General features: G+C 46.7%; 1 protein-coding gene across 1 annotated transcript in view; it reads right to left on the bottom strand.

Annotated features, from left to right (window-relative positions):
• Positions 1–11,282, bottom strand: part of LOC111139504 (carcinoembryonic antigen-related cell adhesion molecule 1-like) — a 25,414-nt gene extending 14,132 nt beyond the window's left edge. Inside the window, exon 1 of the mRNA XM_022491784.1 lies at positions 11,246–11,282. Within this exon, the coding sequence (XP_022347492.1) occupies positions 11,246–11,282 (37 nt within the window). The remainder of the gene's footprint in view (positions 1–11,245) is intronic.
• Between the last annotated feature and the right edge of the window lie 219 nt (positions 11,283–11,501).

Genomic DNA, 11,501 nt, shown 5'->3' with positions numbered 1-11,501 from the left:
CAGCTGTGATTTCCCACTATATGCAAGAGTATGCACACCCCCTTGTTTGGACAAGCACAAGCCTGTCCCGTTGGAGTCTGGAGACCCACAGAGCTCAGGGTCAAGGTGCAGGGACAGCGCCCCCACAGCCCTCTTTCCTCTCCTTGTGGCTTTCCCCTTCGGCAGGAGCCTGGGGGCTGCCTCAGGAACTCCTGTCACCGGGATGTCACCCCTACTGTGCACTGGAATCACCTGTGGAACTGTATCACGACTGTGAATGTCCAGGGGACACCTAGAAATGCTGCTTCAGCAAATGCCCAGCCAGGCTGAGACACCATGATGTGGGGGTGGGGCCGCCTCTGCCCATCCTGTGCCCATGGAGGGTCTGCAGATACTGTGAAAATGCAGAGTCTGACTCAGCGGGTGTGGAGTGGACCCCAGAGTCTGCCTCTACTAAGCTCCCAGGTGATGCTGACCATCCTGGCCCGGGAAGCTCACTCTAAATAGCAAGACTGAGGGGCACCCAGTTCCGTTAGAGGATGGCCCTTCTCCCCACTTCCTTGCTGTGTCCTGGCCTTGAGTCTGTGGGCACCACAGGCAGAGCCCCAGAGTCCCCAGATCCTGGGGATGATTTCTGTTTGTAACAGAGAAGGCCAGCTGGGCACCGGTCTTCCCAGTGCTCTCACAGCCTTGGGGAGGTTGGACTGACTCCTGGCAGCAAGGTCCCAGAGATGACTCTGGGGGTGAGAAAGGGGCAGGCTGGATGATGACAGGTGAGGGACCCACGGTCCATCCCCAGGTGTCCCCAGCCCAGCCTCTGCTTCCAGGGGCATAGACCCAGGACCAGGTGTCTCAGGAGCTCCATTCCCAGATGCAAAGGGGATTTCCTGCATGTCCTGGGAAGAGAAGAGATGGTGGGAGGTCAGGCAGCTGTGGCTCCTGGAAATGTTTTGAGGAGACCTTCCCTCTCTGTGTCCATTGGATGAACTGTGGCCCGGAGACAGTCCGTGTGCTCCTGAGCTTCCTGGGCAGTCTGTGTCCTCTGCCTGGGGGACCTTCCTGTGGTCACCCTGCTTCCCCCATAGGTGGTGCCAGGCAGGGCATGGGGAGCTGCACAGGGACCCCTGACAGATTAGTGTGCTGCTAGGGCCCTAGAAGGAGTAGGCAGGACAGAACAGGCATGTGGGAGGGACCCAGAAGGGTCTGTGGGAGAAAGGAATGGAAACCAATCTCTTTTCTCCCTCCTCAGCCAAAGCCAACTTCAGGGTTTAATGTCCTGTGTGTTGTCTGCATGTCCCTATGTCTCCCCCTGGAGGCTAGTCTGGGCACAGCACCCGGGATGGTGACCAAAGGATGAGGGTCCCTGAGCCCTGGGCAGAGGTGAGGGACTGGTCAGCCTGGATCTTGGTCCCTGTGGGTTCTAGACTGTCTGATTCCATCTCAGGGCTCCATGAGCCCAGGGAGAAGATAGACATAGTCTAGAAGATTCCTGCTCTTGTGTCAGGAGAATTGTCCACCCAGAGGGATTTGCTCCCTCAGTAGGAGCTGTCTGTCCTCGAGATTTTGAGAATGACCTAGTAGGGGGTCTCTTGAGCCTTTGGGGAAAAAGCACTGGCTGTAGTGGGCTGACCACTACAATGTCCTGTCTCCCCATCACAACAGGGAGGGGAGCCATCTGTGTCCCTGTCTCTCCTCTGCTCTAGGTCTCCCCACAGGAACCAGGAGCTGGAGTGGCCCTACCCAGAGACTCAGTCCCAGGGAAACACAGGCAGATGCTGGGTTCTCCTGTCTTGCCTGCCTGGGAAGTTCACCCTCGCTCCCCAGGACACCTTGGGCTACTGAGACATCTTCAGGGAGACATAGCAGGTGTCCCCACAGACCAAGGGTCCTCAGGATGAGGAGTCAGCTCCTGATGTCTTTGGAGGTCAGGGTGGGGCTCTGAACTCCCCTGGTAGTAACCGCACCTAGGGTTTGTGATCCAGAATTTGTGCGAGGTCAGATCTCTGAGAGAAGAGAAAGGACACAGGCTGCCCAGCCAGGCCTTCCAAGGGGAAAAGTCGTTCACAAGATCCAGATGGGAGGGGCGCCTGGGTGGCTCAGTGGGTTAAAGCCTCTGCCTTCAGCTCAGGTCGTGGTCCTGGGGTCCTGGGATCGAGCCCCGCATCGGGCTCTCTGCTCAGCAGGGAGCCTGCTTCCTCCTTTCTCTCTCTCTGCCTGCCTCTCTGCCTACTTGTGATCTCTGTCTGTCAAATTAAAAAAAAAAAAAGATCCAGATGGGAGGGGGTGTCCATGTTGTGGGAATGAATGGGGGTCCGACCTCTAACTGTAGGAGGCCCCAGGCCTCCCTCCTGAATCTAGGAGGGGTAAAGGCCCGGTAGCTTACAGGGGCAGCTTTGGGCACGTACTGGCCTCCTCCCATGCTGATGCCAGTGACCTCAGTCCGCAGGAAGAGGCTCTGACCCCAGGTTCACATGGGGGGACATTGTTTGCTTTCCTCATGCCCTCAACGAGTATTTACTGGGCATCTGTGATGTGTCAGGCTCTGGGCTGGATCCGGGGAACTCCACAGAGAACAGGACAGATGTGGCCCTGGACTCGTGGGGTTTACCCTGTATCAGGGCCAGCAGCACTAGAAAATCATGGCACTGAGGGGTCAGTTATAATCAAGAGGGCCAGGAAGGGAAAGTATCTGGTGCGTCTGGAGCATGTCAGGGGGTCTTAGCTGATGGGGGTCCCATGGAGCAATCCTGAGAAAGTGACATTTTGGCTGAGACTGGAAGCACGAGTGGACCCTCGCCCCTTGAAAGACCGAGGGTGTGGTGGGACGAACTGTCCACAGAGGGACCAGTCTCAGCGAGAAGATGCCTGGCTGGCCAGAGGGGCTGGCGGGGTCCAGTGTGGGGAGCCTGGGGAGCCAGGACTGTGACTGAGTGAGGTTGTGGAGGCTCAGACCCTGCTAGGCCGTGGAGGAGCTCTGCTGTCTCTGGTGAACTGGGACAAAAATGTGGGAGAAAGTCCCTGCTATCCAGTTTTGAATTTCAAAAAATTTGTACTTCATGTAATATTTCATATACAATTTTACAACTTTTTTGAGTTATACTTGACATATAAGAAACTCAACAGTGGGGGAGGAGTCAAGATGGCGGAGAAGTAGCAGACTGAGATGACATCAGGTAGCAGGAGATCAGCTAGATAGCTTATCAAACCATTGGGAACACCTACAAATCCAATAGGAGATAGAAGAGAAGAAGAGCAACAATTCTAGAAACAGAAAATCGACCACTCTTTGAAAGGTAGGACCAGCGGAGAAGTGAATCCAAAGTGACCGAAAGATAGACCGCGGGGCGAGGGGCGGGTTCCCGGCAAGCGGCGGAGCAACAGAGCACTAAATCAGGACTTTTAAAAGTCTGCTCCACGGAGGGACATCGCTCCAGAGGCTAAACCAGGGGGAAGCCCACGTGGGGTCAGCGTGGCCCCAGGTACCGCGGGGTCACAGAAGGACCGGGGGTGTCTGAGTGTCGCAGAGCTCGCAGGTATTAGAGCGGGGAAGCCAGCTACAGAGACAAAGCCGAGGAGTGAGCTCTCAGTTTTTCAAGCTCTACCTTGAATGGGTCACAGGCTGGGTGAGCTCGGAGCGCGGCCAGAGGCCACGGAGACGGAAGCGACTGGGCGCTTTTCTCCAAGTGCGAGCAATTGAGCAATTGCGCTTTCCTCCAAGTGCAACCAGAGGCCAGGGAGACAGGGGCGGTTGGGCAGTTTTCTCTGAGGGCGCACTGAGTAGCAGGACCCCGAGCTCTCGGCTTCTCCGGCCCTGAGATTGGGAGGCCACCATCTTCATTCCTGTCCTCTGGAACTCTATGGAAAGCACTCAGGGAACAAAAGCTCCCAAAAGCAAACCCAAGCGGATTACTTAGCCCGGCCCCTGGTAAGGGTGGTGCAATTCCGCCTGGGGCAAAGATACTTGAGAATCACTACAACAGGCCCCTCTACCAGAAGATCGACAAGAAACCTAGCCAAGACCAACTTCACTCACCAAGGAGAACAGCGGAATTCCAGAGGAGGAGAAAGCAAATCTTATCTGGACAAAATGACAAGACAGAAAAACTCACCACAAAAAAAGAACAAGAGGCAGTACCGAAGGCTGGGGACCTAATCAATACAGACATTGGTAATATGACAGATCTAGAGTTCAGAATGACGATTCTCAAGGTTCTAGCTGGGCTCGAAAAAGGCATAGAAGATATTAGAGAAACCCTCTCTGGAGAGATAAAAGCCCTTTCTGGAGAAATAAAAGAACTAAAATCTAACCAAGTTGAAATCAAAAAAGCTATTAATGAGGTGCAATCAAAAATGGAAGCTCTCACTGCTAGGATAAATGAGGCAGAAAAGAATTAGTGACATAGAAGACCAAATGACAGAGAATAAAGAAGCTGAGCAAAAGAGAGACAAACAAATACTGGACCACGAGGAGAGAATTCGAGAGATAAGTGACACCATAAGATGACACAACATTAGAATAATTGGGATTCCAGAAGAAGAAGAAGGAGAGAGGGGAGAAGGTACATTGGAGAGAATTATTGTAGAGAATTTCCCTAATATGGCAAAGGGAACAAACTTCAAAATCCAGGAGATGCTAAGAATGCCCCACAAAATCAATAAAAATAGGTCCACACCTCATCACCTGATAGTAAAATTTACAAGTCTTAGCGACAAAGAGAAAATCCTGAAAGCAGCTCGGGAAAAGAAGTCTGTAACATACAAGGGTAAAAACATTAGATTGGCAGCGGACCTATCCACAGGGATCTGGCAGGCCAGAAAGAGCTGGCATGATATATTCAGAGCACTAAATGAGAAAAACATGCAGCCAAGAATACTATATCCAGCTAGGCTATCACTGAAAATAGAAGGAGAGATAAAAAGCTTCCAGGACAACCAAAAACTGAAAGAATTTGCAAACACCAAACCAGCTCTACAGGAAATATTGAAAGGGGTCCTCTAAGCAAAGAGAGACCCTAAAAGTAGTAGATCAGAAAGAAACAGAGACAATATACAGTAACAGTCACCTTACAAGCAATAGTTACCCTGAATGTTAAGGGCTAAATGCCCCAATCAAAAGACACAGGGTATCAGAATGGATAAAAAAAAACAAAACCCATCAATATGCTGTCTACAAGAAACTCATTTTAGACCCGAAGACACCTCCAGATTTAAAGTGAGGGGGTGGAAAAAAATGTACCATGCTAATGGACATCAGAAGAAAGCTGGGGTGGCAATCCTTATATCAGATCAATTAGATTTTAAGCCAAAGACTATAATAAGAGATGAGGAAGGACACTATATCATACTCAAAAGGTCTGTCCAACAAGAAGACTTAACAATTTTAAATATCTATGCCCCTAACATGGGAGCAGCCAACTATATAAACCAATTAATAACAAAATCAAAGAAAAACATCAATAATAATACAATAACAGTAGGGGACTTTAACACTCCCCTCACCTAAATGGACAGATCATCTAAGCAAAAGATCAACAAGGAAATAAAGGCCTTAAATGACATACTGGACCAGATGGACATCACAGATATATTCAGAAAATTCCATCCCAAAGCAACAGAATATACATTCCTCTCTAGTGCACATGGAACATTCTCCAGAATAGACCACACCCTGGGTCATAAATCAGATCTCAATTGGTACACAAAGATTGGGATCATTCCCTGCATATTTTCAGACCACAATGCTCTGAAGCTAGAACTCAATCACAAGAGGAAATTTGGAAAGAACCCAAATACATGGAAACTAAACAGCTTCCTTCTAAAAAATGAATGGGTCAACCAGGAAATTAAAGAAGAATTGAAAAAATTCATGGAAACAAATGACAATGAAAACACAACAGTTTAAAATCTGTGGGACACAGCAAAGGCAGTCCTGAGAGGAAAATATATAGCGGTACAAGCCTTTCTCAAGAAACAAGAAAGGTCTCAAATACACAACCTAACCCTACACCTAAAGGAGCTGGAGAAAGAACAACAAAGAAAGCCTAAACCCAGCAGGAGAATAGAAATCATAAAGATCAGAGCAGAAATCAATGAAATAGAAACTAAAAAAACAATAGAACAAATCAACAAAACTAGGAGCTGGTTCTTTGAAAGAATTAATAAGATTGACAACCCCCTGGCCAGACTTATCAAAAAGAAAAGAGAAAGGACCCAAATAAATAAAATCATGAATGAAAGAGGAGAGATCACAACCAACACCAAAGAAATACAAACAATTATAAGAACATACTATGAGCAACTCTATGCCAACAAATTCGACAATCTGGAAGAAATGGATACATTTCTAGAGACATATAAACTACCACAACTGAACCAGGAAGAAATTGAAAACCTGAACAGACCCATAACCAGTAAGGAGATTGAAACAATCATCAAAAATCTCCAAACAAACAAAAGTCCAGGGCCAGACGGCTTCCCAGGGGAATTCTACCAAACATTTAAAGAAGAATTAATTCCTATTCTCCTGAAACTGTTCCAAAAAATAGAAATGGAGGGAAAACTTCCAAACTCATTTTATGAGGCCAGCATCACCTTGATCCCAAAACCAGACAAGGATCCCATCAAAAAAGAGAATTACAGGGACGCCTGGGTGGCTCAGTTGGTTAAGCAGCTGCCTTCGGCTCAGGTCATGATCCCAGCCTCCTGGGATCGAGTCCCACATCGGGCTCCTTGCTCAGCAGGGAGCCTGCTTCTCCCTCTGCCTCTGCCTGCCACTCTATCTGCCTGTGCTCACTCTCTCTGTCAAATAAATAAATAAAATCTTAAAAAAAAAGAGAGAGAATTACAGACCAATATCCTTGATGAACACAGATGCGAAAATTCTCACCAAAATACTGGCCAATAGGATCCAACAATACATTAAAAGGATTATTCACCACGACCAAGTGGGATTTATTCCAGGGCTGCAAGGTTGGTTCAACATCCATAAATCAATCAATGTGATACAATACATTAATAAAAGAAAGAATAAGAACCATATGATATTCTCAATAGATGCTGAAGAAGCATTTGACAAAGTGCAGCATCCCTTCCTGATTAAAACTCTTCAAAGTGTAGGGATAGAGGGCACATAACTCAATATTATCAAAGCCATCTATGAAAAACCCACTCAATGGAGAAAAACTGAAAGCTTTTCTGCTAAGGTCAGGAACATGGCAAGGATGTCCATTATCACCACTGCTGTTCAACACAGTACTAGAAGTCCTAGCCTCAGCAATCAGACAACAAAAAGAAATTAAAGGCATCCAAATCGGCAAAGAAGAAGTCAAACTATCACTCTTTGCAGATGATATGATACCATATGTGGAAAACCCAAAAGGCTCCACTCCAAAACTGCTAGAACTTGTACAGGAATTCAGTAAAGTGTCAGGATATAAAGTCAATGCACTGAAATCAGTTGCATTTCTTTACACTAACAACAAGACAGAAGAAAGAGAAATTAAGGAGTCAGTCCCATTTACAATTGCACCCAAAACCCTAAGATACCTAGGAATAAACCTAACCAAAGAGGCAAAGAATCTATACCCAGAAAACTATAAAGTACTCATGAAAGAAATTGAGGAAGACACAAAGAAATGGAAAAATGTTCCAAGCTCATGGATTGGAAGAACAAATATTGTGAAAATGTCTATGCTACCTAAAGCAATCTACACATTTAATGCAATCCCTATCAAAATCCCATCCATTTTTTTCAAAGAAATAGAACAAACAATCCTAATATTTATATGGAACCAGAAAAAAATCTCGAATAGCCAAAGGAATATTGAAAAAGAAAGCCAAAGTTGGTGGCATCACAATTCCAGACTTCAAGCTCTATTACAAAGCTGTCATCATCAAGACAGTATGGTACTGGCACAAAAACAGACACATAGATCAATGGAACAGAATAGAGAGCCCAGAAATAGACCCTCAACTCTATGGTCAACTAATCCTCGACAAAGCAGGAAGGAATGTCCAATGGAAAAAAGATAGCCTCTTCAACAAATGGTACTGGGAAAATTGGACAGCCACATGCAGAAAAATGAAATTGGACTATTTACTTACACCACACATGAATATAGACTCAAAATGGATGAAGGATCTCAATGTGAGAAAGGAATCCATCAAAATCCTTGAGGAGAACACAGGCAGCAACCTCTTTGACCTCAACCGCAGCAACTTCTTCCTAGGAACATCGCCAAAGACAACAGAAGCAAGGGCAAAAATGAACTATTGGGATTTCATCAAGATCAAAAGCTTTTGCACAGCAAAGGAAACAGTTAACAAAACCAAAAGACAACTGACAGAATGGGAGAAGATATTTGCAAATGACATATCGGATAAAGGGCTAGTGTCCAAAATCTATAAAGAACTTAGCAAACTCAACACCCAAAGAACAAATAATCCAATCAAGAAATGGGCAGAGGACATGAACAGACATTTCTGCAAAGAAGACATCCAGATGGCCAACAGACACATGAAAAAATGCTCCACATCACTCGGCATCAGGGAAATACAAATCAAAACCACAATGAGATACCACCTCACACCAGTCAGAATGGCTAAAATTAACAAGTCAAGAAATGACAGATGATGGCGAGGATGCGGAGAGAGGGGAACCCTCCTGCACTGTTGGTGGGAATGCAAGCTGGTGCAACCACTCTGGAAAACAGTGTGGAGGTTCCTCAAAAAACTGAAAATAGTGCTACCCTATGACCCAGTGATTGCACTACTGGGTATATAGCCTAAAGATACAAACGTGGTGCCCCAAAGGGGCACATGCACCCGAATGTTTATAGCAGCAATGTCCACAATAGCCAAACTATGGAAAGAACCTAGATGTCCATCAACAGATGAATGGATAAAGAAGATGTGGTATATATACACAATGGAATACTATGCAGCCATCAAAAGAAATGAAATCTTGCCATTTGTGATGACGTGGATGGAACTAGAGGGTATTATGCTTAGTGAAATAAGTCAATCGGAGAAAGACAAGCATCATATGATCTCCCTGATATGAGGAAGTGGAGATGCCATGTGAGGGGGTTGGGGGGTATGAAAAGAAAAAAATGAAAGAAGATGGGATTGGGAGGGAGACAAACCATAAAAGACTCAATCTCAAAAAACAGACTGAGGGTTGCTGGGGGGAGGGGGGACAGGAGAGGGGGGTGGGGATATGGACATTGGGGAGGGTATGTGCTATGATGAGTGCTGTGAAATGTGTAAACCTGGTGATTCACAGACCTGTACCCCTGGGGATAAAAATACATTATATGTTTATTAAAAATTAATTAACTAATTAATTAAAAACAAAACAAAACAACAAAAAAAAGAAACTCAACAGGGGCACCTGTGTGGCTCAGTTGATAAGAGTCTCCTTTTGGCTCAGATCCTGGGATGGAGCCTGTGGTGGGCCCCTGCTCAGCACATAGTCTGCTTCTCCCTCTCCCTCTGCCCCACTCGTGTTCTCTCTCTCTCTAAAAATAAGTAAATAAATCTTTAAAAAATACTATTGGGGGGGCGCCTGGGTGGCTCAGTGGGTTAAGCCTCTGCCATTGGCTCAGGTCATGATCCCAGGGTCCTGGGATGGAGTCCCACATCGGGTTCCTTGCTCAGCAGGGAGTCTGCTTCTCCCTCTGCCTCTGCCTGCCACTCTGCCTGCCTGTGTACACTCTATCTTTCTCTCTCTCTCTCTGACAAATAAATAAAATTAAAAAATAAAAATTAAAAATTAAAAAAAAGAATCTTTCTGGATTCTGTGTGCAGAAGATACACTGCAGAGAGCCTAAGGCAACCAGTAAGGAGACTGTTGCAATTTAATCCAGGTGAGAGACACAGGTGTTTTGGACCAGAGTGGCACTGGTGGAGGTGGTGACAAGTGGTCTGATTCTGGGTATACATTGAAGATGGGAGTCAAATAGGATTTTCTTGCAGGTTATATGTAAAATGCAAGAGAAACAGGAGTAGGGATGACTCCAAGACTGTTGGACTGAGTAGCTGGAGGAAGTAAGTTGCCATTTATCTGGAAATGAAGAAGACAGCAAGAGGAACACACTTGGGGTGTAGGTGGGGGGAGGCAAGGAGGGATATTAGGAACTTAGCTTTGGGTATGTTAAATTTGAGCTTATTGGACATCCAAACATTGATGATAAATAGGTATTTGGGTATATGAGGTTGGAGAGGTGCTGGCTGGAGAGAGAAATGTGGAAATGTAGGTAGTATTGTAGGTACGTAGTATTGTAAAGCTTAAGATGGGCGGGCAGCATGGAGTGCAGGTGGGGCTGGGTAATAAGGAAGAGAGGGCGGAGAACTGAGCCTCAGGGCTCTCCAGTGTCTAGAGAGTGGGAAGATGGTAAACATGACAAAAAGTTCGTTCTTCACAGGGCAACTGGAGAGGCAGGAGGAAAGCCACGCGTGCTGGCAGGTAAACACATGCCGGTATAATTCAGGTTAAGATGAACGCTCAGAATTAGACATCAGCTTTAGTAACATGGAGGCTACCTTTCAAGGAGTTTTACTAAAAAGGGGTGGAAGGTTTAGGAAGGAGTGGAATCAAGACAGGGTATATTTTTTTAATAGGATGAGAGAACTGGTAGCATGTTTGCATTCTGATGCGAATCAGTCAGTAGAAGGGAAAACTGAGCTCCAGCAGATAACTTCCCAGTCTGAGTGGCAGGAATCCAAGAAGGAGACCGGCCTCTAATGGCCCTCCCCTGTGGGCATCTCCTCCCTACCCTTGGGTGCAGGAGATACAGCCCCTTCCTCATCCTTTTCAGGAGCCATGGCATTCTATAATGGTCATGTCTGTGCTCCTGACTAATGCACTCAAACAGAATGAAGTCTGACCCAAATAAAGAGTCCTATTGAGAATGAACCAAAAACATTGTATCACACTAGGCAGGAAAGTACCACAGGAACAGAATCCATGACAACTGTGATTCCTGAGTAGTCACCCCACCTGGTATAACCTGGCCTCCAGACTGGGGATAAGAAGGGAAGCTGGAACCCTTGAGCATGAGGCAGAGCCATCAGGATAGATGGGAGTCTCTGTCATTCCTGCTGCCTTTGTCTTGGTGGTGTGGGTGTCCTGCAGGCGAAGTTGGCGTCCTCTGTCACATAGCTAAACACGCACCTGGCCTAGGAGTCGGAGGAGCTGAAAGAAGGAGCAGGGCAAGGCGAGCCAGTAGAAGAGCAACAACTGGGGAGAGCCGCAACAAGTGCCCACCTGGATCTTCGATGTGAAACTGCAAGATGGTGGTCATTTCTGGCAAAAATGTCTCCTGTGGCCCAGCCTCACGGGAAACCTCCAGGGAAGGGAATTCTGGGAAATGTAGTTCAGTCTAGCCAAGTCAACCTCTTACAAAGTCACTCCAGCTTTCACAGGCCTGAGTATCCTGCCCTGGGTGTGTGTTCTTGCAACCAGGAGTCCCGAAAGGCCAGGGATAGATGGCATTCATATCTGGGGATTGGCACAGAGGAGG

This window comes from Enhydra lutris, unplaced genomic scaffold, assembly GCF_002288905.1.
Source record: "Enhydra lutris kenyoni isolate GAN:26980312 unplaced genomic scaffold, ASM228890v2 scaffoldscaffold110, whole genome shotgun sequence".
NCBI classification, from domain to species: Eukaryota; Metazoa; Chordata; class Mammalia; order Carnivora; family Mustelidae; genus Enhydra; species Enhydra lutris.
The sequence above is the reverse complement of the archived record's forward strand: the minus strand, read 5'-3'. Positions and strand labels throughout refer to the sequence as shown.